A 26,822-nucleotide genomic window follows, 5' to 3' on the forward strand; every position below is an offset into this window, starting at 1 on the left:
TAATATATTGACTCAGAAATTAATAGTAAATACTGTCTTTCTCTCCTTTTCTCTTGGCTAATATTTGGGCTGAGAGCCTTAGTCTGTGATAATTTCCTGTCGTTTGTTTAATAGGAAGAACAGTTGGAGAGGCATTTTAGCAACTTCATCAGGAGCATTATGTGCGAGAGCCAAAGGCTCCAATGTTGCCAGTATTTGAAAGCTCACAGAGTCTGTTTTCTGAAGCTGTTGACGGTTCCCATGTCGTCTGCCACTTCCAGTATTGGCCAAAACAATAATTTTAACACCTCCCAAGTGTCTATGCTAACCTCAACTCAGTTCCTTTCGGGAGATAGAAATTTATATGCTCACAGCTGGGTCATTTTAAATAACATCTACATGTGTCCCTAACGCCCTAATTGGACCCGTCTGAAACGCTGATGATTTATAATAACTGAATGGTATCTGTTAAGCAGTTAATTTTCTGGAAAATATTCAAAGGCACACGCTAAATGCTGCAATGCAAAACTGCATTCGACTTAACTTTTGCCAATTTCCTTGGATGTGTAAGCAGAATTATATTTCCAGAGAATTATATTTTCAGGGCCAGGCTGAAGTGCTATTTAATCTCCCTCCATAAACACCAGCCCTGAGCTACAATTAGCTGCTTGTGGTTGCTGCTAAATTGCTCCCCATAAGATATTTCATAACCTTGTCGTTCCCCGGTCCCGTACTCTGAAGAATGTGAATGCACCGAGGACCCAGGCGTTCTCTTTGTTACACCCCTGCTCCAGACTGGGATGTCCTCAAACAGTCCACTCCACGATCAGGAATCCCGGTCTTGCAGGCCCTCGAGTTTGGTGAGAGAGAACACCCTTTACCCGAGAACCGGCACACCTTCAGCTCCTGTAGGCAGCAGCTGTGAGCTGGGCTGCACTTGGCGCTCGGTGCCAGGTCCCCACCGGCTGAACTGGGGGGGGGGGGGGTCCGAACCCAGAGCGCGAGACTCGCAGAGAATGGGTTCCGTGGCGTGGTGGGGTGAAGGCTTGTTTTGCTGGGTGGTTTCTGGAAAGTCGTAGCTCGCCTGTTTCGCGGTTTTCTAAGCCCCTTGGCATGCCCTGACCTGATCCGGAGGGAGTCAACTGCTCTCAGGAATGTTCCCGGAGAAGGTGGGAGACTGTTTCCCGGGAGAGGCCCTTGGGTGCTGAAGGGCACCCACGAGGTCAGGTGGGGAGATGCGCGCGGAGGCGGGGGGGGCGGGGGCGCAGGGACCCCCTCCCGGGGCGGTGGCGACGCCGGCCGGACCGCGCGCGCGCCTGCACCGCCCGGGCTGTCAAGCGCGGGGGGCGGGCGGGAGGAAGGGGTGGAGGTGCGAGGGGAGGAGGAGGGCTGGCACCGGAGCGCCGCGGCGTCGGTGCAATAAAAATGCATCCCATGGAACTGCCCGTGGAAAAGGACGGGACCGAGCCGCGGCGGCCGCAGGAGGTGGGGAGAGCGGAGGAGGACGGCCGGGAGGCGGCGGCGGCGGCCGGGAAGTGAAAGGTCTCGCAAAGTTCAGCGTCGGCCGCGGGCGCCGAGCCCCGGGCGAGCAGCGCGCCCGCCCTCACGGCCGCTCCGCCGGCAGCCGCCAGGCCGGCTATGGTCCCGGGGCTCCCGCCGCTCCTGAGCTGCCCGGGCACCGCCAGGCCGGTGCGCGACGGTCACCCCGCCGCCCGGCGCGGCCCCGGCCCGCGGCTCCGCGCTCACGGCGCCCGCTGAGCGAGCCCGGCGCCCCGGGAGGAGGAAGGACCGCAGAGCCCCCGGTGCTCCCGAGGACCGCTGCCGCTTCAGCCCACCCGCTCCCGCCGCTGCCCGGCCATGGGGAGCTGCGCACGGCTGCTGCTGCTCTGGGGCTGCTCGGCGGTGGCCGCAGGTGGGTGGTGACGCGGCCGGGCCCCCACCCCTCTTCCCTTGCTCCTGCCCTCTCCAGCTCGGGGACTGGGGGATGGAGGGGGAGCCCGGACAGGGAGCCCAGAGCTCGGCTACCGAGAATGAAGCGAGTGGCCATGTTCCGTCTCCTTTGCCCGCGACTCCGCAGTTTCAAACACTATTGATTTTTCCCCCCTCTGCAACTGAGATACGCAAGTCTTTGAATAAGCAGATATCCTGGGTACGCCCTGCGAGAGATACGGAGATCAGTGTTTCTTTCTGGGTTTGGCTTGGGGGACGGGGGTGGGTGGGGGGGAGAGAAACTGCCTCTGCGCTTGGTGAGGGGAACAAAGGACCCAGCTCGCCATCCCCGGGCTCTCCATGGCCTGAGGAGTGACGAGGAGGGATGGCCCAGAGACCCCGGGCTTGCGTGGGCTGAGACCGCTCTCATTTAGAGCAATCACCACCTCCCCGGGTCTCATTCCGTGTACTTGGGAACCAGGTAGGGCCACCTGGGCTGAGGGTGAGCGCCCTCTTCCCGGGGCGGTGGCTGCTAGAACTCGGAGCTGGGGACCATGGGGGGTGGTCACTCAGGTGGTGATTACCCAGAGCTGGCTGAGCGCCCTGGGGAATCGGTACCCTGGCCGAGGCTCTGCAGGAGGCCGGAGGCGGGTCTGCTCCTTGGCTCAGTAACTGGACAACGGGCAGCCGACAGATGCCCTCCCCCCTCCCCACTCCGGTCCTGGCTCTCTTGGACTGCCCTTAGGCCACCGGTTCCAGGCTCCCTGTTTCTGAGTCCCGGAGGCCCTTTCTGTGTCTCTCCCTCCCTTCTGGCAGGCCACCTGGTTTTCAGTTGGGCTAAGTACAGCACAGTGGGGTACAGGGGGGAAATTGTGAGGGAGTCTGATTTTATCCCCGCCTCAGATGGGCTTGACTTGCTCCAGAAAGGGGAGTGTGAGTTAAAACTGAAAGGTTCAGAGTCTGTGGCAGGCATCTCTTCGCTCTGCTCTTCCACTGTCTCCTCAGGGCTGCTGGCAACTAACTCCAGGGTTGAGAATCTGTGTCCTCCAGCAGAGTGTACTCCCGCCCCCCAACAGTCAGTCCTTCAGGGGTCCCCACTGGTTTTGCTCACTGATAGCTATTTATTGTCAAATTATTAGTGTGTAAAAACTTTGAAATCACTCATTATCCCCTCCAAAATCTGTCAAACGGCTCACTGTTAAAGACGTCACCTGAATTCTTCCTGATCACACTCCTTTCTGTTTATTGCATGTCCACGCGCCCTCAACCCAAAAGAACTTCTTATAAACTTTTCCCTTTATGACAAAACCATGACAAAACAAACAAACAAAAAACCATCATGGGAGCAATCGAAAGGTTGTAAATAAACGTCACAAGGTGAGTGTTGCAAATCAAAGATACTTGTACAGGCAGTAAGTGATTTTCTCCCTGAAACGCTTCATAGGTGAGTCATAGCACAGTGTGTGTTTGTGTGTTTCTGGCCACGGGCAGCTGCTATGCCCGCTAATCAGAACAATAGCAAACAGAGTCAGGGCATAATGCACATTTTCATTTGACACCAAAAAGTAATGCCTGAGGAGACCCCTTATTTTGGGAGGTGATGATTGTCAGTGGGTAAAATCTCCCTTCTCCAGGCAAAGCTGTCATTTGGCTCCATCCAATGCCCCCATGATAACAGCCCAGAGGTTCTGTCTCTTAGGCAGAAACATCCAATTAGCCAGAATTTGGGGTTTGGTTTTCCTTTTCCTTCTTTTTCTCTGTGTTTTAATTCTTCTTAAGTGGACGGTTCTTGCTTAAGGTATTCATAACTAAAATGGCAAACCCGAATTAAGGGATTATGACATGTAGTCAGAATGTGACTAGGCGGGTACTGTTTATCACTCTAAGTACTTTGGAAGCCTTATGGTGGTTTGGAACTTCGGGAGGCCGAGTCTGCTTCTTTAAAAGGGTGTTCAGTTTGTGACAGTTGTTAGAGGTGTAGTTGGTGTGCCAGACTGTCAGCACTGTCCAGCTAAGCAAACAGGAAAGCACTAGCAGGCTGTCACAGCCAGAAGCACTCAAGAGGCAGAAAGCAGCTACAATAAGCTTTGCTGTCATTTGGCAGTTTGGAGGGTTGAAGGTTTGTTTTTTTTTTTTTTCCATAGTTATATTTAGTTAATATTAGACATGGATATCACACATTTGAGATCCAGTGGTTTGTAACTTTGCCACATGAGATAAAGTTCTACTGTGTATTTATTAAATATCTTGAGATAATTTTCCTAGAGAATTACTCCTTTAGTTGATAAATATATATATATATATATATATATATATATATATATATGTCATGAGGGAAATGGGGAGATCCCTAGCGCAGTTGCCAAATTGCTTGCCACAAAGCTGAGTTCAGTCCTTAGCAACCCCATAAAAGGCGAGGTTTGGTAGTGCACTTACAACTCAACAACTCAACCGGTAGGTCGGAAGATTTCATGGGCTAGCCAGTCTAGCCTGCTTGGCAAGTCCCAGGCCAGGGAGAGACCCTGTCTCAAAACACAAGGTGGAGGGCTGGCGAGATGGTTCAGTGGTGAAGAGCACTTGCTGCCATTGCAGAGGTCAGGAGTTCTGTTCCTGGCACTGGAGTCTGGTGGTTTACAACCATATGTCACTCCAGTTCCAGGGGGTGCAATACCCTCTTCTGACTTCTTCATGTGCCTGCACGTATGCGGTAAACACACACACCACACACACACACACACACACACACACACACACACGCACATAAAGGTAAGTCTAAAAGCAACAAGGTTGATGGGGCCTTAGGAGCGAAGGCCAAGTTATTCAGAACTCCACATGCACACATGTACACACTCACCTGTACACACATTCAGTTGGACACATGAACACACTGTCATCTATCTTTCAAGCGCACACATTCTTGAATACACGAATCACTGTGAGTACATGATAGTGTTCATGGTCCAGTTTGGCAAGGTCTTCTCTTTATCGGAGGATACCTTGACTCTTGTCGAGAAAGCAGGGGCACCGGAGAGCATTCCCGTTCCTGTGTGCCTTGCATGACATATGCTTCCTCCTCCTCAGGCTTGAACGGAGTAGCTGGAGCAAATTCCCGCTGCGAGAAGGCCTGCAACCCTCGAATGGGAAACTTGGCTTTGGGGAGACGACTTCGGGCCGACACCACCTGTGGTCAGAATGCCACGGAACTGTTCTGCTTCTACAGCGAGAACGTCGATCTCACGTGCCGGCAGCCCAGGTGTGACAAGTGCAACGCTGCCCACTCCCACCTGGCCCACCTGCCCTCCGCCATGGCAGACTCCTCGTTCAGGTTCCCCCGTACCTGGTGGCAGTCTGCAGAGGATGTGCACAGAGAAAAGATCCAGCTAGACCTGGAAGCGGAATTCTACTTTACTCACTTAATCATGGTGTTCAAGTCTCCCAGGCCTGCAGCCATGGTGCTGGACCGGTCCCAGGACTTTGGGAAGACCTGGCAGCCTTACAAGTACTTTGCAACAAACTGCTCGGCTACTTTTGGCCTGGAAGATGACATTGTCAAGAAAGGAGCTATTTGCACGTCTAGATACTCAAATCCTTTTCCGTGCACTGGAGGAGAGGTAAGGACACCTGTTTAACTCTACACTGTAAGGAAAGTGAGGGGGAAAAATGTTACCAGCCCACATTTTTTTAAAAGCATGAACTAAAAGCTATTACTTGTCGCAACATGAATGAAATTAGAATTTTTTGTGAGCTTTGTCATAAATTATTTCTCACTCTTGGACATGGATGTGGAGTTGTTCTCAAGAAAGCAGACTGCCCACTGGCTGGATTGTAGTCAGAATTCTAAGAGTCTAGGTTTTGTTTTGTTTTGCTTTTTTGTTTGCAAGAAAGAGCAGAGACCTAGCATCACTCTGTTTGGGATGTTTAAAGGTGGCTGGTCCCTCCAGCTAGCAGAGATATTTACTGTGTTGTGGAGACAGCTTGCTTGCGAAGCACATCCTGTCATCTTCCTGATAGTCATAACGTAAATAGGTAGTAAACAAAAACAGAGCCAAGGGGAGAGACAAGCTCCTGAAAGGGCCATGAGGAGACGGGCCCAGGAGGTGAGCTGGTAGGTAAAGTGCTTCCCCTTGCAAGCGTGATGACCTCAGTTCAGAGGTCCCTCCACCACCCCCCCAAAGCTGGGTGTGAGGGTGCTGGAGGTGGAAACTGGAGAATCCACGGATCTGGTTGGCCAGCCACTCTAGCCAAGGGAGTGAGCCACACGTTCAGTGAGAAACGCTGCCTCAGAGGTGGCTCAGCTGGTAAACTGCCTGAGATACAAGCATGAGGATTTGAGCTCAGATCCTTATCACCTTCAAAGCATGACGGATCCCCAAGGCCTGCTGGCCCACGAGCGAATCCAACCAATTAACAACCTCTGGTTCAGTGAAAAAGATAAGATTGAGAATCACAGCAAAAGATACTTGATGTCCACCTCTGGCCTCTGCATACATATACACACACATGCACACACACACACACACACACACACACACACACACACTATACGTGCATTACACACGTGCACATAAATAAGGTGGATAATTGATGGAGGAATATGCCCACCATCAACCTCTACACTCCACAAGCAGGTATACACACATGTACATGCATATACATACCACCCATGCACACATATACACTACACACATACACAGAGAAAATGGGGAAGTGATAAAAGAGGATGATAGCCATCAACCGCTGGCCTCCACACACATATACATGAATTCATACATGTATACATGCGTGCACACATACACACACACACACAAAATCATGGAGGTTTGGTGTTAAGATTCCAAGAATGTGTAGCAGGCAAAGGAAGATAGTTCCTCTGAAAACAAAGGATGCTTTGAGGCTCACATACACACAAATTCCATTTAGGGACGTGGGTCTATTCTCTTTCCTGGTCCCAACGTCAGGCCACATCCATTCTGTAAATCAGCCTTGCCAGCCAATGGTCCAATTCCTATATATTTTCCTTCCCCTGGGCAGGGGGAGAAGGGAAACAGGTTTATTTAACTTTCATAGAAGCACCCAGGGAGAGTCTCCCTAAGTATATGAACACGACAAACTACATGAAAACAGACCAAGAGACTCTAATGCTTTCAACAACTAAATCAAATAGTGATCTGATCTGAATCAGTGAAATACTGGCTCAAAGACAACAAAGAGTGCTGGAGAGATGGCTCAGAAGTTAACAGCACTGGCTGCTTTTTCAGAGGACCCAGATTCGATTCCCAGAACCCACTTGGTGGCTCACAGCCATCTGTAACTCCAGTATTAGGGGATGCAATGCCCTCTTCTGGCTTCCATGGGCACCGGGAACACTCGTGGTGCACAACAAAACACTCATATACATAAATAAAATAAAAATTAAATTAAAAAATAAAGAAGGAAAATATTGAGTAGGGTGAGGGCAACGGAGAGAGAGAGAAAAGAGAGGTAAGAGTGTCATCTTTCCAATGCTGATAGCTACCATGAACATAAAGACTAGGTGCAGCCAGGGGTTATTTTACATAATGCCCTGACATCAGGACATTTAGTGAGGTCTGGAGACATTTCTGTGCTATGAGGAATGATGAACATCATTGGGATCTAGAGCGGGGAAATCAGGGTCTAGAGCTAAGGCCTAGACAATGCACGGAATGGCATTCCCTGCTCCTTCCCAAACAGAATTATCTAGCCCAAGATGTGAACACCACCCTGGTGGAGAGAGGGGGAGCTAGGTGTTGGGCATTCATCCAGGGCACATGACACCGGGCTACAGTCACTGAGAGAAGCACACTTAGAGCAGCCGTGTAGACAGCTACTCACAAGTTTCCCAGACGGCAGCATCTAGCCAACATCTACTGGGTCCCTGCTGTGTGTCCATCACTCTTCTCAGTGCTCCTGGTCCTGACTCTGGCTTGGCAGAGGATCTGCTTGCCCGGAGCATGATGTAAAGTTTAGTTTGGGAACTGCTCCTTCCCTTGACCTTCTCTGACATAGCACCCCACGGCTTGTTCCTGTGGCTTCGCCTCCAAAGCACTCAAGAACAATGCTACTGGAACCAGAACCGAGAGAGACATGGCTTTGCCCCTGTTTCCATCCTCGTTAACAATCCTGAAAGCTCACTTAATATTGTAAGCCTTTAATATGCTTTCACTGTGGACGTTTCCAAAGATACTAGGACAGGAAAGAGAAAGATAAGTTGGGCTCATTGTTTTCTTACGCAGAGAATGCTTTGTGTTAAAAACAAGAGAATGGTCTGACATCTCAAACTGCTTTGGAATTGACGCACAGGCTCATGATAGCTCTCTGTATCTCGATGCTGCTGGGCCACGTGTATCTGTGAAGAAGGAAAGATAGTGGTAGTGGCCAGATGGCAGAGGCCTGCTCACTAAAACATATTACACTGGATTAGTACAACGGCTCCACAATTGCTCAGAGGTGACTGACAGCTCAGCCACTGTGGTGTCACTGAGCTGTAATGGAAGGGCGGACTAAACTGCTGGAGAGCTCAGTCAATTGAGGGCTTGCCTTCCAAGCACAAGGACCTGTTTTTCATCCCAGAACCCACATAAAAAAAAAAAAAAAAAAAAAAAAAGCTGGGCACGGTGCCACACACTTGTAATCCTTGCACCAGGAAGGCAGAGATAGGCAGATCTTGAGGGCTTGCTGGCCAGACAGCCTGGCCTGCTTGGTGAGCTACAGACCACTGAGACCGTGTCTTTAAAACAGACAAGGTAGATAGCCTCTCAAGAATAACGTCTAAGCTCGTCCCCTGCTACCACACATGTACACTTGCGCTTAAACAGCAATGTGCGCGCACACACACACACACACACGCACACACTCATGCACAATACTAAATGAATATTGCTGTCACTGATGCAGAGACTACAGTTATTTCAATGGACAGATATCTTTTAAATCCACTTTGTAAACGTTTCTTAGCTGACCCTGTTATTTTAGCAGACTTCTATTTTGATGGTGAAGAAAGCGTGCATTCAGCTTAGTGACCCCCAGAGCAGTAGTTACACCAGTAAGACACTGCTGAATTTCTCCCCTAAACTCTGAGTTAGCCAGCTAAGAGAGCATTCCTTCAAGACCAGAGCCAAAGGGGCTCTCCTCTGTGACTCTAGAACAGGAGTTGAATGGCATGGACTGTGCTGAGCTACAGTAAATTTTGCATTTAACACTGCAAATCACCGAGTTGTGTCGCTGGAAACATGGTACACTGTTCAGAAAAGCAAGTGAGTGATTTGGGTTTCAAATAGGACATCTCAAGTTCCATTTCTTGCTTGCTAATAATCTCATAGATCTATAGCTTCCGGGATTTTCTATGACTTCCTCACAACTTCAGTGGGAAGGTGTAGCTATGACCCTGACATAATTTGGTTTGCAGGGTTCATTCAGAAATCTGGGTGTGAGCTTTGAGATCCCAGAGCTGGACTTCTCAAGAGTCTCGTGCCGCCACCAGCAAAGCACACTCTGAAAGAGGACCTTAAAAACTTAGGTGCAAGCTGGGAAGATGGCTCATCAGTTGAGAGCACTGGCTGCTCTTCCAGAGGACCCAGGTTCAATTCCCAGCACCCACATGGCAGCTCACATCTGTCTGTAACTCCAGCTCCAGGGATTCTGACACCCTCACACAGACATACATGCAGGCAAAACACCAAAGAACATAAAATAAAAATAAATTATATATATATATATGCATATATATTAAACTTAGGTGCATTAATCTACCCAGACTGCTTTGCAGGAAAGGAATGCTGGTGGTTGAACTCAGGGCTTTGAACGTGCTAACCAAACTTTTTATGTTGAACCATACCCTCAGCTCCCAAAGATTACTTTTTATACCAAAAAGTTAACCCTGCCCCTCAGACTTTCTAAGTAGATTAAAGGGATAGGGTGTGGTTTTTTCTAAGGAATCCTTTCTACCCAGAAGACAAGTCTGTTGCCCAGAAGTAGCATGATTTGCCTAACAAATTTTGTAAGCTGTGGGGCAGAGTCAGGAATAACTCTGTCTTCTAAGCTGAAGCCTAGTATTTGGCCCATCAGTTGTGTTCTTGCTCTAATAGTGACAGCCCAGAACTGCTATGAATCTCCCTCTTGCCTCACTCTTTCAAAGCCATTTGCTGCTATTCATTTGGATGTCATGAAGATGAAAATAATTTTCCAAACAGCTCTCTCCTCAGAAACAATATCTCCTGAGTGGCACTTCAAGACGGACAGATTTAATGGTCAAGTTAGTCTAGGAAACACAACCTGGTTTAGTTCCCGTTGCTGTAGCAGAATCCCCGAGTCTAGGCAATTTTCAGGAATAGACGTGCATTTGGTTTACAACTCTGGAGGTTGAAAAGTCCACCCTCATGATACCAACATCTGCTCAGCATGTTAAAGTAAAGGGCACCCCACATGTTTTGACAAAACAACCTCGCTGGCTTGCATCTCTATCCTTTACCCCATCACCCCGAAGTAATCCCAACTACTGCTCAAGGTCCCCATCACCAAATACTATCAACCTATGAATTTGGAGCTTATGTTTCCAACACGTGAAATTTTGGTGAGCAAAATCAAACAACTACACCTGGGTTGAGCAAAGTTGAACAAAGTTGCACAGATACCATCCTTTGCCCTGTCCACCAGTGAGAGAAAAGGGAACACGGCCTTAGTTCAATTAGTCTGGCCTTGGGCCTGCTTTCTGTAGCACTCCAATTACAGCCTGCCAGGATGCCAGAGCTTCGCGGAGCACTGTGTGGGAACTGCTGTGATGGAGGTCCTGAGCGCTGCCGAAGCCACAGTGGAAGGCACAGACAGGTCTGGGGCTCAGGTGGCTTCAGTGGTTTGATTTCAAGACCCTGTCAATTGGGGGCTTAGTCAATTTGACAGAGCAGTAGATGATAACAACCTTGGAGCAGAAAATGACAGGTTAATTAGTCTCTTTCAGGATGACAAGAGCCCCCCTTATATCACCCCTGGGAACAGAAAACGTAGGAAAGTGAAGAGAGATGGCAAATCACTCTGGGTCCCCTGGTCTTCCAGGCTTCCTGGAAGTGGACTTTTGATCATGTGAACTGGAAGCAATGGTAGATGGTGCAGATACCATCTCCCCCTCTCCCTGGTCCATTGTCTTGTTATTAAAAGAATTCTGCACAAAATTGGATCCCAACCAACTGAGCCACATAGTGTTGTTTTTTCCCCTCCAGAGCATAATGAATACATCACACCCACAGAGAAGAGAGTAAAGTCTCAGGCAGCAGTAAGTTGAGCCAGGAGCACAAGGAGGAGCTGGGTCTCCGAGCAGTCCTTGAATAGACAATGGCTGCTAACAAGGGTTGGGATTTTGCCAATATAATTTATGACCATTTCCTTGGCACTGAGGACACTGGTTTGATCATGTAGTCAATAAATATGTAACTGGGATGAATGGAGGGATGGATGATAGAATAAGCTGGGAAAGAGTAGAAAATGTTCTTAAGTTGAAAGCGAGGGAGAAACAAATGAGGCTTAGGAAGGGCAAGAGAGGCAGTGGCTCCACTTGACATGGAGAAACTGAATCAGCAGTAATAGAAGACAAATTTAGAGAAGGACGATTAATAATGTCCACATTCCCAGTCACTTAAATAACCTTTGAGCTGCTGTGTGTCAGGGTTCATTTTAGATTCTGAAGGTGTAACAGTGAACTGGACTTAGAATTTCCCTGCCCTCATGTAAAATTAGATTCTAAAGCAGCAATTGGTGGGTTGGGGTCGAAAAATTAGAATAAATAAAATGTATCATATAAGAGAAAATAAAACAGTATGGGAGATGGAAAATGTCAGCAAAGGGGTGCTATTCCTAAAAATCACAGTGGCTCAGTTTCTGGAGAGTTTTCCTGAGTGAACAACAACTGTAATGTAGGGTCATATCTTTGTGTGTGTGTGTGTGTGTGTGTGTGTGTGTGTGTGTGTGTGTGTCTGTGTGTGTCTGTGTTTGTGTGTATGCACATGTGTGCACATGTATGCAAAGGCCAGAGCAGAACAGTGGCTGTCTTACAACATCACTCCTGCCTTATGTTCTGAGATAGATCTTCTCACTGAACGTGTAGCTCACTGGTTAGGCAAAAGCCCTGGGGATCCTTCCACCTCCATCTTCCCAGCACTGGGATTCTTGGCTTTTACCTGGACTTTGGAGACTGAACTCAGACTCTCATGCAACCATGTATGCTCCTTCTTTTCGTGATCCTACAGCCTGCTGGGCAAGAGGTCATTTATGGACTGAATCCTTTAGTAACCTGGGGCAGGGTAGGATTAGTCCCCCAAATATGTTGTGTAGATGCCCTCCAAGGTCCAAGCATTTGGTTGTCGCTTTAGGATATTGAAAAGTTCGGCTTCTAATCCCTGGTGCTAAAGGTCTGTAATACAGGAGATGGAAAGTCAGTTGAGTTTTTACATGTATTTACATTTATATGTAAAACTATGCTTGGGATTTTTTAACTTAAAGGATAAAAGAAACTGATGCTTCGTAGGCAGTGCTTTTTGGTTAGCTGCTGTTGTCCTCAGTTACTGACATCTGCACATCCCTGTCTCACCAACAGAGGCAGTGGTTAAGTCATGATGGTAGGCCTTCCCATGGGAAAAACCCTGTAAGCATACTGCATCACATTTTTTTTTTCAAGAAGCTGGGTGTGGTGATGCACATCTTTAGTCTCAGCCCTGGGAAGGGAGAGGCAGGGGGATCTCTATACGAGTCTGAGGCCATCCTGGTCTACACAGTGAACCCCAAGATAGCCAGGGCTATTTGGAGAGGCTCTGTCTCAAAAAGGAACTCCATTGATGAGACATCAACATGAACTGCCTTTTATAGACATAAAAATGGAGACTTGGTGGGTCAGGGTGACTCAGGGTCAAATAGGTGATGAGCCAGCCAATTTGCGAGCTGGGATAATGAGCTCACCTTGAAATTATTGATATGATTAAGTTCCAATATAACTTCAAAGTAGAAAAGAAGGCTGTCGAGATGGTTCAGTAGCTAAGGACACTTGCGCTAAGCCAGATGACCTAAATTCGATCCTCAGGACACATGATGGAAGGAGAGAACTGACTCTTGCAAACTGTCCTCTGCCTCCCACACATGTGCTGGGCCATTTACCCCCCCCCCCCCAAATAAATAAATAGAAAGAATGTTAAAGAAGAATTCATCAAGCAGAAGACAAAACTAAACCTAGACTGTTCTGTGATTGTTAACGATTGTAGAGAACTTCCAGCCTGAAAGATAATTTGAAATAGGCTGCATTATGTACTTTGGGTTAAGAAATTAATGTTTTCTTATATTGGAAAAATACTTACAATAAGTGAGGACTTAACACTGGCCCCAGGTGATTTAAAACAGCGGTGCTCAACCTCCCCAGTGCTGCGGCCCTTTAATGTAGCCCCTCATGGTGCGGTGAGCCCAACCATTAAATTAGTTAATAACTATAATTTGCTATAGTTATGGATTATAATGCAAATATCTGTGTTTTCCAGTGGTCTTAGGTGACCCCTATGAAAGGGTCATTTGACCCACAAAGGGGTCACAACCCACAGGTTGAGAACCACTGATTGAAAATAAGCTTTGTAAGAAGGAATGCGCAGCTTTCTGGTACCGTTGAGCATGAGCATTGATTTTTGAGAGGAAGGGAGTACCTTTTACCTAGCTTGTGACTACTCAAGCTTTTCTAAGTTAGCTACCTAATTACTGTGTCTGTCAGCTAGAAGTTCACCCTCAGCTAGCACGGCAGAGTGTTACGTGTGGTCACATACAGCTTAACATATCCCTTTCCTTAGGGATGATAGCTAAAAGCGTATAATAACACCTATTTAAAAAAGTGCCTTCAGTTTCTACAAAACCCACACAGCGGTTATTGGCTAAAATTAGTTAAAGAGGCTACAGAAAAAGGGAGCCCAAACAGATGTCCAGTCAAGAAATACCTCATTGAGCAGATTGTGTGTGTGTGTTCATCTATGCACGTATGTGTGTACAAGTACACACACACACACACACACGTGCAGGCCAGAAGTTAATGTCAGGTGTCTTCCTCTATAACTCCGCATCTTATTTTTTGAGATAGGGCCTCTCACCTAACCTGGAGCTCACCTGTTTAGCCAGATTGGCTAGCCAGCAAGCACTGGGGATCTGCCTATCTATACCGGCACATACACTGTACGTATCACTGGCTTGCCACCACGTGCAGCTTTTCTGCAGGTGCTGGGGATCCGAAGCCGAGTCTTCAAGCCCGTGCAAGCATTTTACCTGCTGCGTCCAGCCATCTCCCAAGGCACCCGAGCAGATCTTTCCTCCAACGAAATAATACCCCACTTTGCTTTTCCTAAAAAGTCTGTTTCGAATTTGTTTACTTTGTGCTTGTTCTAGCTGATGCTCTAGCTTTGGCCAATATTTGGTCAAAATATTCCAAAAGCTTTGAGAAATCAGATCGCAAAATATCAAGCGCTTGTAATGAGTCATGGAAATATTAAGGCTTAGTGATGAAGAACTTATGGGAGGCAGATGCCTGGAGTCAGGTGCATTCGAGCCCCTGAGGCAGTTTTAAGATGTAGAGAGCCCTCAAAACCAGAATGGGGATTAAGGGCATTAGATCCTGGGAGCTCACAAGACTGTGAAGGCACCTCATATTAGACAGTGTAGGAGTGGCTGCTCTGACCTGAGTGGGAGCGTGTGGGAACTTAGGGGACTCTCTCCCTATTGTAAAAGGCCTCCTACCTCTTCCGCTCCCACAGCGTTTGCTCATTGAGGGCCATTGTTCTTTGTATCATTGTATTCAAGCTGTGGCTACCACCCCGACCCCACCGCACCCCGAAAGCTCCTATCAGCACAGATTTCTTTAAGAAGTAGATGTGTAACATACATTTGTTGAACTGGAGCTGAATTATATGACAGTAACTATAAAATTTTTTTACTATGTTTTATATTACACGTTTACTAAGTGGTGATATTTTCAAAATATTCATGGTTCATTCTTTCTATAGATATTTGGGGGAAGAAACCTCCTAATTTGCAGAGAAAATGTTTGTTTTTGTTGTCGTGTTTACTTGTTTGTTTCATTGGCTTTTTGTTTTGTTTTGTTTGAGACTGGGTTTTGTTGTGTAGTCCTGGCTGTCCTGGAATTTGCTCTGTAGACCAGACTGGCTTCAAACTCAGAGATCTGCCTGCCTCTGCCTCCTATGTTCTGTGATCAAAGGTGTGTGCCACCATGCCCCGTTGTTTTGTTTTTTAATCTCTGTAGACTTGGACAAGTGTAAAGAAAAATGTTAAGCGAGGAAAGGGGAGAATGTGCAGAAAGGAGTGAATGCTTTGATGAAGCCCCAAGGAAGAGCCTCGTGAAGACTGTTCACGAGGCTTCTTGTCCTTTACACCTCCTTAGGTTCTCTGCAAGCCTCTGGGCTGAGGTGTGTTTCAAAGGCCAGGTCAGTTCTGACCTCACGTTTCTCTGTGTGGGGTCCTTGAAATATGAAGTGACCTGAGGTGTGTGCCACATGTGTCAGTAAGGTGTGCCCACTCCTCAGACCGTTCTCCTCCCTACGTCCTTCATATCAGAAATGTCTGTGACTGTGATGTGATAGGCAATGTTTAGACTGTAATTTTATATCCATACCATGATTCTGGGGTCAGAATGTTCCCAAGCCTGCTCTGCTTTCTTTTGAGGCCCCAAACAACTCTGGCCACCCTGGAGTTAGCCCTGGCATAGCCTCAGCAGCATTCCATCCCCTGCACAGCCCCTAAACATTCCCAGGTGCTGAATACGAGTTTTCAGGGCCACGCCCTTTGCAACCCATTCTGCTAATATGTAGAATAAGTTCCAAAAGACAGTGTGAGCTGCAGGGATGTTCAGGAAAGCACACTGGGCCTGCTGGCCTGGCACTTTCAGAAGAGGGAGGCAACAGATGCTGAAGAGAGGTCAAGGTGCAGGGAAGTAGGTGAGATCTGAGAGGTGATGAAGAACAGCAGGGAAACAAGTAACATCTCAAAAATAGGTAGCCCAGGTTGCTCCAACGTCACTCCCAGATCAATTAGAGTCAGGTGATTATTTCCAGCATCTTCTTATACTAAACAGACAGAACGCATATTTCCAGTTTGCACGACCAATTGATCCGATTTACTTTAATGTCATTAGTTTTTACTTTGAGTGGTATTGGAAGTTATTGGGGATTTTAATCAAATTATTGATATAATGTATTTTTAAGATGCTTATTAAGAAAGACAAAACAGGGAAGCAGGGTGAAGGAGAAACTGGGAGCCATTGGGAATGCATTGCAGAAAATCAGGCTAGCTCTTCTAGAGGCTAGATGGGCAGAGGATGACAGCGGAGGTGGCCAAAGCGGCTGGATTCTGGCTTTCTTCTTTAGAAAGAGCTAACACAGTTTGCTGACAGGTTGGGTAAATGATCAGAGACACAGAAAAAAAACACACACATAGAGATGGTGGAGGAGAGGGAGGGAGTAAGAAAGGGAGGGAGGGAAAACATAAGTGTGCTTATAATGTGTGCCCTGGGAGAATAAAATACCCATTTGCTGAGAAGCAGGGGTGCTGGTGAACAGAAGCTCATTTTGACATACTAAGTGTGTGAACTTCCTACTTACCATCCAAGCGCAGACACCGAGGAGGATTAGAGCTCAGAGACGTTGACAGTTTACAGATGACATTTGAAGCTATGACACCTGGTTGCGATAATCAAGGCTATGGGTGTAGATAGGAAAGGGGAAGGCCTTAGAAAGGGATGACTCTACCCATCAATGCTGCCATTTCAGAAACACTCTCAGAAGGCCTGATGCATTCATAGAAATCAGTCTCAGTTACTTACAGGACCAGTGCTAGCGGTGTGTTGAGTTCATTGCATTGTCACAGTCAGAAAGATGAGTATATAAAATGACAAGTGAGGGGGACCCTGGAAGCAGCACTTTCCACAGGAGGCACCAAGACCAAGAGAAGGGCATGCACTGACTGGGCTGGAGAAGGGCAGAGAGAGTGGGGCTGAGTCCAAGCAGAGTGAAATCTTCCAAAGTGTCGGGCAGAAAGAGCTATGTCGGGCAGAAAGAGCTATGTCGGGTTCAGGGACCTTCGCCTGTGAGAGTTTTGTACTCTGCTGCATTTTTTTTTCAAAAGTCTGGATCCCACTGTGTTGCCCAGACTGGTCTCAAACTCCTGGGCTCAAGTTATCCTCCAGCCTCAGCCTCCCAAATCCTCAAAATTTAGGCGGGCACCAGCCTGCCTACACATCACCTTGCCTTATTCTCTTCTGCATCCTGTTTCAACTCTCAAAGCTGCACCTGTAGGAGTGAGTTGTGGAGTGCCAGAGTTCAGCCATGGCACAGTGCACACTTTTCTACTCAGTGTTTTACGAGATTTGATTTTGCAGAAGGCGATGTTGGTGGGCATCTACCGAGGGTACTGGAGCCGGACAGTGAGTCCCTTTTCAATGAAAATGTTTTCGTTTTACAGCAAATTGTAAAACTCAACCTTACTGATGCTTTAATTAACGATTAGCCATCCTATTAAGGAGTAGGATTTGCAGGCTGCACTTGCAAGTGACTAGGGCTGTGCCAGGGCCTGCCCAGCACTTTGCTGCATCTCACTTTATCTCTGAGACACCAGATCTGGCTTCTCTTGATCATGTGCACAAAAGCAAAGGAACACACTTCTCTGTCACACTTGTTTTTTTAAGTCTTATGGGTCGAGTAAGATGCTTTCTTTTTATGTATATTTTTTGCATTATTTGTGTGTGGGGGAGATGAGAGATGAGTGGGGGGAGGGCACCTGCTACTACATGATTATGGTGGTCAGAGGACAACTTCCACCACGAGGTTCCCAGGGATAAACTCGGGTTGTCTGGCTAGGTGGCAAGGTCTTTACTTGTTGAGCCATATTGCTGATCCCTCAGACATTTTTCTTCGTGTCCCCTCTCTCCTGCAACTAGCAAGAGAGTAGAAGTTTCCCCCGGCCTCAGTAATATTTGTTGGTGCTACCTTATGCTTCATATCCTAGGTCAAAAAGTATTACGAGTGATATTCGCTGGCTTCCGCGGATGGCCTCCCCATGCCATCACATTTATTTGCGCTGACGCTGTTGTGTCTTTTGGCTCCCATTGGAGGAGGCTCCTCTTGTTTTAAAGTGGAATTGGAGAAAATGTGATCATTCTCTATATCTTCCCATTCCAACATGTCCCTCCAGCGTCCCCAGAAATCTGTTTTTCTTTAATTCTTCTATATTCCTGCAGTGGCTCTTTTTGATGCTTCTCTCCACAGTCAGAGACCCTCCCTAAGGGACTGACAAGACGGCTCAGAGAATAAAAGCTCTTGCTGTGCAAGCCTGGTGACTTGAGCGTCATCCTTGAAACCTGCATTCCACTCTCTGCTGTGGCCCTCATGTCCCCTGGCCACCCCTGCTACTCCCCGCCCCACAAATTTAAAAATTAAAATACATTAAAGACTCTTCCTTGAACCCCTGTTACACTCTCAGCTAAAAAACCTGCCTCCCCTACCTACCTCATAAAACCTGTAAGAATGTTATTGGTGTCAAGCTCAGAAAGACAAAAGACCCTTCAGAAAGTATTGCTAGATCCTATCCCTCAAAGGCATTACTTTCTCCACTCCCCCAACTGTCCTGATGTAAACCATCATCACTGCTCATCAGCATACGTTATTATGATGTTCCTGAGTGTTCTCTGTACTGTCATGTTTGCTCTCCAGTCTCTTCTCTGTAGTGTAGTCTGAAGGATATTTTATTGTTATTTTGAGGCAGGGTCCAGCTATGTACATCTGACAGCTATAAAACTCACTGTATGGACCAGACTGGCCCAGAACTTACAGCTATCCTACCAGCTGTACCTTCCAAGAGCTGGTATTGAAGCTGTCAGTCACCAAGCCCAGCTGAAGGATCTTTTAGGATATGAAATGTCCCTTCTTGGCTTGCATCTTTTCAGTGATCCCTTAATCCCTTTATAATGCCACCCCATTCTCTACTAAAGCATGACCAACCTTTTCTGAGAATTGGGTCCCCTCCCATCCTCTGCCCCCATTACCATAGCTCTAACCTCCAGGGTGTCTGTGAAATAACTCCTACCACTCCGAGCTCCTACCTCACTCGCACCTTCTGACTGATACTACCTTAACTTAAGGAACTCTTTCAATTTTTTAAAATTGTTTCTGTTCCTAAGATTATGATATAATTATATCATTTTTCCTTACTTTTCCTCCCTTCAAACTCTCTCCTACACCCCTCCTTGCTCTTTCCTTTAATTGTTATGTGGTATGTTGTTACATAATATAGGTAATGTATGTCTGTATGCATATGCTTCCTAAATATCTACCTACCACCTGCTTGGTTTGTGTAATGCTACTTGTATGGATGCTTTCAAAGCTGACTGTTGTGTAGTAGATAACCAATCAATGTGCTTCTTCCTAGGGAAGACTGTTTCTTCTACTCTCCACATTCCCTAGTTGTTCTTTGTGTAGGTTGAGGCCTGCTGGGCTTTCCCCAGTCCACTTTAGCCTCTCTAATGCTGTCGTCCTTGTTTAGCTCATGTTCAGGCAGTTCTGTTGGTGAGACTTTATGGGTGTGTCTTCTGACATTACTAGACGACACACTTTCGCAGCAAACGCCCTGATCCGCCAGGTCTCACAATCGTTATGCCCTCTTCTGCAGTGATCCCAGAGCCTTAGGTGTGGGAGTTATTTTGTAGATGCATCATCAGTTGGGGCTCGGCTTTACAGCTCTGCATTTTGATTGGTTGCGGTTTTCTATAATAGTCTCTGTTAGTTGTAAAGAGAAGTTTCCTTGATGAGGAGTGAGGACTACATCTATCTACAGGTCTAAGGACAAATATTTAGACTGTAGTGAAGGATTATGCTGGTTTAGTAAAGGGGTGGTCGTAAGTTCTTCTCCAAGATCTATGACTTCACTAGCCCTGGGTAGCTGGCTCCGTTTCCAATACAAGACATGATTTTCTACTTGTAGAGTGGGTCTTAAGTCCAATTAGAGAGCTGTTGGTTACTACCAAGATATATGTGTCCCTACAAAACCCTTGGGGTTATTATGCCATGCTGGTCATTGTATCATAGCTGGCAGGATGTGGGTTGCTTTCCTCCTTTGGAAGCTTGCATGGCACCTTCTGGTAACATGAAAGCTAAGAGTGACTCTTTATTGATCATCTCCATCAAGTTCTACTTCTCATTCACTTAGCTAAGTTCTCCCTCAAGCATATTTTAGATAGATAGATGGGATGGGATGGGTGGATGGATGGATGGATGGATGGATAGAAGGAGGGAGGCAAGAAGGGTGAAAGGGAGGGATGGATGGACAGATAGATGGATGTATAGATGGATGTATGGACAGATGGATAGATTGATGGATGGATGATGGATGGATGGATGGATGGATAGATGGATGACTAGATAATTCATATTCATCCTTAAGGACTTTGCATAGGCTCCATCTCTTACCAAAATTCAGGGGTAGGTATACTGTGCATGTGCATCACATGTGTGCATCCCAGTACTCTCTGCTCACTTCTGTTGTGAGCTCCTTAAGGAGGAACAGACCACGCCTACAGAAACACTACCTGAGTGTCCAGCATGCTGCCTGCCATTAGGTAGATATTTATCAAACAAATGAATACTGAACACTGAAATATTATGTTGATATTATTGATGACAACTTTTCGCTGTTTTGTGATTTAACGTTCTTTTATGGCAGAGAATCAAGTGTAAGGCACGCAAGCAGAGTGTTTGAGAATGGACTTGCCAAGTGCCTCTTAAGTTCGCCATTCAGGATGACAGATTCCCCAGGCAGATAGCTGACAAGTATAAGTTTTCACAAAGATGATGTCATGGGTTCCATTCTTTTGCAAACCCAAACTTCAGGCTCTGTTCCTAGTTGCCAGAGGCCTGCCACAGAGGGAAGACTCACATCTATTTCCACCTCTTGGAAACAGTGCGGGGTGGCTGGAAAGGTTTACTCCCTGAGCTTGTTTAGTTTTTCATCAGTATCGCTGCAAATGATTGGGAAGGGAGCCTCGCATGCTGGCTCTCACCACACTCTCACCATGTTGATGGCACGGGCAGTTGTTTGAGGATTCTGGGGAACAAGCCTCATGATGCTATCTCTGGTCAAGCGTTCTTGGTTGTTGGCTTGCTTGTATAAAGCCGGGCTTGTCCCTCTCTTTCCCAAAGACCTATACTTTCCAGTAAACCAAATCCAACATCCACTCCACCTGCTCACCTAGATTTCGGAGGAAAAACTTGAGAGAGAAACCATTTTGGAAAAAGTTTAAATATCAGCCTGGTGGTGCCTGCCTTTAATCCTAGCACTCGGGAGGCAGAGACAGGCAGACCCCCAGGTTCAAGGTCAAACTGGTCTATAGAGTGAGTTATAGGACAGCCAGGGATATACAGAGAAACCCTGTCCGGAAAAAAAAAATTAAAAAATTAAATTTAAAAAAATTAAATATAATTTTCTTGCCAAAACAAACAATATTTTTTGGAAAAAAAATGTCTAAACTGGGTCTTATCGCCTCTAGTTACCTGGATGTATCTAGTTACCTCTATGTATCTGTGTGTTTAAGGACCTTCTAATCTAATTGAGAGTTTTAACTCGTGTCTCTTAAGGATAATAATTGAAAAGTGGAGAAGAGAATTCTGTGGAGAAGTATATATAGAAAGCCACCTCTCAGACTGGCTAGAGAGCCTGCAGTGAAAGAATCTGGTTAAAAGAAGGGAATTAGGAAGATGACACTGACCATGGAGAGCAAATCACTGACCCTGAGCCCCCAAGGTCAGTGATTTGTCAGGACTCGATCCTCTGAGAACTGGAGGTCCATCAGCAGCTCTGGGCAAGGATAACATAATCAGAGCTGTTAAGAAAGAGACCTCAGGGATCAGCATGAAGAACCCTTGAGCAAAATTTAGGAGATTAACTTCAGTACTGATACACATAAATTCTTCTGTTCAAAACTCAGCTGTGATACCAACACCAGAGAGGTATGACTGACTTATCGGTCATTCATGTGAAAAAAAAGAGAGAGAGAGAAAGAAAAAACCCTGAGGGTTTTAGTTGACTATGATTTCAGTGTGAATCATCAACAAATACTGTCTGCCAAAAAACCTGAATGCAATCTCAAGCCACATCTGCAGAAGAGCAGCGTTGCATGCGGAGGAGAGAATAGTCCTCTGTCCTCCTCTTTGTCAAAGCATGGCTAGAATATTATGCTCAGGTCAAGATTCTCCTATTTAGAGAAAGCTGAGCAGAAGAAGTGAGAGCAATTAGAGCCCTTGTTATATAATGAACAATTAACTTGGGATATTTCACCTTGGAGAGGATTTATGGATGTTCGGGGATTGCTAGCATTCTTCAGATATTTGAAGAGGGATTAAATGGACTCTGATGCTTTCAGAAGGCAAGGGTATGGCCAAAGAGAGAACTTTCTGGAGAACTAAATGTATCCGGAGTCAGACTGAACTCTTCAGTGTCCCGTGCCAGGGTTATGTTTCATAAAAATCCAAGGACCCACAATGAGAAGCTCATGTACAGATTCCCCAGTTGGTCTCAAGACCGCTGGCTCTGTCCCCTCCAACTCTGAACACACTCACTGTGGCTTAAGAAAGTGTTTACATCCATCTCCCCCAGGAGAAGAGGATTTGCGGTGAGCACTGTGGACAGGCCCTGCAGTCTTCTAGCTCTTGAGCGGCCCCTCTTTCCCTTGGTGCAGCCCCTCACGGGAGAGGGCCTGTCTTTCGGCTGCAGAAGGAATAGCCCTGTTCTTAACCATTAACCACAAGGAAGTCATTCAACAGCCGGGGGAAGGGAAGGGAAGGAAGGCAAAGAAAATGAGCCCCTATTGTCTGAGTCTTTGCTTTGTACCAGTGGAGGGCGTTTTGTCTATATTTTGTGATAAGACAAGATGCCATGCAGCAATTAGAAAAAGGAGCTGAGGTCCACCCTCTGGGCTATGCTCAGGGGCTGGCAGTTCTAGCTTTTACATCTGTTGGCCAATTCTAACTGCTGTCCCTCCAGAGAAAACTCAGTCATCTCCCACTCCAGTGTAGCCTAAGTAGCTGTGGCCTGTCCTTTTTCAAGGTACCATCAGTTCTTCATTTATAAACTAGGTCAATGTAATGAAGACCCAGATAAAGCATATATGTTTTTAATAAATGGCTGAGTACTGTTTAAATACTACTAAAACCTCCCTATTACATTATGAGTGAAGAAGACACTTAGAGCCACTTTATTTGGTGACTAAGCAGGTATTTGAGTCTAAGAATACAATGACAAACAGAATAAAACTCATTACTTTGTAAATGTAAATGGGCTTTTCTTTTTAAAAATTATTTTATTTTATGTGAATGAGTATTTACCTGAATATATTTGCTTGTACAGCCCAGCCCCCTAAATGGACTCCTTTAAAACAATAATCAGTCATGAATTAGGGACTTCCTATAGTAACTTTGAGCATTTTTCAATATTTCCCAGATCACTGGGGATCTACCATTTTTCTTCAGTCCTTTTACAGACATTTAGTTAAGAACGAAATCAGTCTTGGTTACTTAATAGTAGATAAATATAAAGAATTATATGCTTTTTTTTAAGCCATAAAACAGCCATCTAATTTGGACAGTAACAAAGCAGCTATGTTAGATTTAAAGGGAAATGAACAAATCTGGGTGAAAAAATAATTTCATGTCTCTTCAGTCCATATTTACTTCTGCCTATCTACTGTGACTTTACAAATTATTTTAAAATTGTATCATGAATGTCAAGTACAAGTTAAGGAGATAAGTTTTAAGAGATATTTTTAGGTGGCAAAGCCACGGCCAGTTGAAAGTATGAGCTGAAAGAGAAGTGCCTTAGCAAGACTGAAAGAAATGCACCTGCCTACACCTTTCTGGTATTCCAGACTCCTGACGTCATTTCCAAGTGATTCTGTTTGGAGGCCGCTCTGTGGTGAGCCTACAGCCAGCAACAGTTACGTTCTCAGCCTGGCCCCAGGTTTCCTCCAACTCTCCTGTATTCCTTGGCTAAGGGTAAATATTGTTTTTGACTTTATATGACAGGTTTGCTGTTAAGATGAATAGACTTTTCAGAGAAGGTAGTTCAGATAAGTTAGTCAGAGAGTCAGAACATGTTTAAAATATTATCCGTCTAAAATACAGTAACCAGAACACACGAACACACACACACACACACACACACACACACACACACACACACGTACACTTGTTTTCCAAGAACTTTATGAAATATGTTCCAGGCCCATATGAAAATCCACAGCCAGGAGTTCAAAGGTGCTGTTTCTTTTCAGCTCCTCTTTCCTCTTTAAAAGCCCAGCTAATGAAGTGCTCAGCCACTTGTGCGCGGGCTTGGCTAGCAGAGTCTGTGAGCAAAGCCTATGCGGCTGGCTGCTTCTGCAGGAGCTATGCTATTTATGCAGCTGGCCCCTGGTGCTGTTCTCTTCAAAGGCCATTTTAATCTTTTGGTCCATTTCTAGCGAGACATCTGCATCTCTTGAGCTGCTGAGGAATTCTGTGAAGACACTGAAGATAATTTACCCAGAAAGTGAAGTTGATGACTACCGCCCCTAACTATCTGAAGGATTTCCATATTCAGATGAAATAGGCTTACTTTGTGTGGCTCCCTGATGAGTCTTAGATGGTACTGATATCTAACAGAGGACGGGGGAACAATTCTCTTTTACATGTAACTACTGAACACTTAACTCTGACTCCTGTAGCTTCCCCAGACCTCCACTCCTTGGTCACCTCAGCCCTACCTGCCTTTTTCCCAGTGAGTTTAGTTGGCATGTGACTGGAAATATCATTTTCTTGGGATCTAAACAATGCAAAACAGTTGTTATAGAAATGTGCAGATGGTGTGTTTTGTATTATTGTTCATATGTGGAACTGATTCCTCCCCTCCCCCACTCTCCAGCAGAATAATCCTCAGCATCAGTCTTTCATCTCTGTTTTATCCTGATGGGAATTAATGGCATAAACGCCTCTATAAACATGTGTCTCAAAAACATCCCGCAGCCCCTCTCATGAAACAGTCTCCACCACGTCAACAGGATTTCTTCCCAAAGAACTTCACCAAAAGCACTGTAGGTCTTTCCAAATCTGAATATTGCTCAAGTTACAAAAAAAAAAAAAACAAAAAAAAAAAACTTAACAGTCATTTAGATTTAAAAGTATACAGTCCAAAAAAGAAATAGAGCTTAGAATTTGGTTGGCATCATAGAAAGAAAAACACGAAAATACTTTCATCGGTGGCTTAGACGTATAAATAAGAGAGAGAGCATTTGCTACTCAGCCAGAGTGGTAAATGGTCTAGAAACTATGTGGCATGAAGTGCTGTGGACGGTTTACCTGGAGAATGGAAGCTGAGCTGATGACCATCCTTAACCATTTGAAGGACTCTTCCATGTTTACTTTATACAGCATTGCAAATTACAGGAGACAGACGGTGGCTTAATGCAGAAGACCTTCTGAAAAGAAAAACCACCCAGCAGTGAAATGTGCTGTTTGATGAGGGTGGGATCTCAGAGGTAGGGGTGTGTCTCACAGCAAGTGGGTGGGATCTCAGAGGTAGGGGGTGTGTCTCACAGCAAGTGGGTGGGATCTCAGAGGTAGGGGGTGTGTCTCACAGCAAGTGGGTGGGATCTCAGAGGTAGGGGTGTGTGTCTCAAAGCAAGTGGGTGGGTCTCAAAGCAAGTGGGTGGGATCTCAGAGGTAGGGGGTGTGTCTCACAGCAAGTGGGTGGGATCTCAGAGGTAGGGGGTGTGTCTCACAGCAAGTGGGTGGGTCTCAGAAGAAGTGGGTGGGTCTCATAGCAAGTTGGGTATTAGCCATAACAGCAGAAACTTTCTCCACTGAGAAATTAGGGTCAAGTAGTCTTTCACTCTTTTAATTCCTAAAAATCTAAGTAGTAATGTTTCATAGCTTTTTTAATAGAGCTCGGTTTTCAACAATTAAGAGGCAACTGAAATCTCATAGGATTCATTTCTCAAAAATTGGAGACATCTGCAAACCAGACCTGACAGTATCTGCCTGTAACTCCCAGCATTTGGAGGCTGAGGTAGAATAATGGGAGACCAGCCTGAGCTACACAGTGAGTCCAAGGACAGTCCAGACTACATAATAACACTGTACTAGTGTCTCCTCTTGCTTGGCAACACAATACCCAACAGGCAACTTAAGCAAGGAGAGTCTATGTTGAGGCCATCATGGTGGAGAAGTCCTAGCAACGGGCAGCTGGTCACCTTGCATCTACAGTCAGGAAGGGGAGGAAGATTGACAGCGCTGTTCAGCTCCCTTTCTTCTTTATTCAGTCCAACACCCCAGCTCATCGGATGGGGTGACCCGCACTTGGGTAGGTCCTCCCACTTCAATGAATGTAATCTAGGAAGTCCCTGAGATAAGACCATTTGTTTCCATGATGATTCTAAATCATCGAGTTGGTAATCAAGTATACCCATCACAGAGACACTGTGTCCCCCACAAAAAGGGGACACTTGAACCAGTATGTATAGTTGATTTCTTCTTCAGTGTTGTAACCTGAGTACAGTACCAAGTTCAATTAGTAACCATATAGTAGTTGAGTTAATAATCAAATAATTGTTTTCTTAAAAAAAAAAGCTTAATAACACAGACCTGAGATTTTCATCTTATTTAATCATGGGCTTGTCATCGTTTAAAAATAAAATTTGCACAAGAGTTTAAAGATGTAGGCAGACTATAGTGAGAAGTTACACCAATTAAACTTGAGATTTGGCCAGGTTAGGAATATCTTTTTCATTACCAAAGTACACAGGATAGAAATGATTTGCTTATTTATGTATATGTGTGTGTTTCTGGGAAATCAAATAT

At 45.9% G+C, this 26,822-nt stretch overlaps 1 protein-coding gene across 3 annotated transcripts in view; it reads left to right on the forward strand.

Annotated features, from left to right (window-relative positions):
• The first annotated feature begins 1,126 nt into the window (after positions 1-1,126).
• Positions 1,127-26,822, forward strand: part of Ntn4 (netrin 4) — a 109,008-nt gene continuing 83,312 nt past the window's right edge. Inside the window, exons 1-2 of one of the 3 annotated variants that reach the window (XM_060377933.1) lie at positions 1,127-1,148; positions 4,990-5,519. In XM_060377933.1, coding sequence (XP_060233916.1) covers positions 5,046-5,519 — 474 coding nt within the window. In that variant the 5' untranslated portion in view covers positions 1,127-1,148; positions 4,990-5,045. Of the gene's footprint in view, positions 1,149-1,428; positions 1,892-4,989; positions 5,520-26,822 lie in introns of those variants that run through there. The other 2 variants (XM_060377931.1, XM_060377932.1) reach the window with 2 other exon arrangements.

This window comes from Meriones unguiculatus, chromosome 2 (assembly GCF_030254825.1).
Source record: "Meriones unguiculatus strain TT.TT164.6M chromosome 2, Bangor_MerUng_6.1, whole genome shotgun sequence".
Classification (NCBI taxonomy): Eukaryota; Metazoa; Chordata; class Mammalia; order Rodentia; family Muridae; genus Meriones; species Meriones unguiculatus.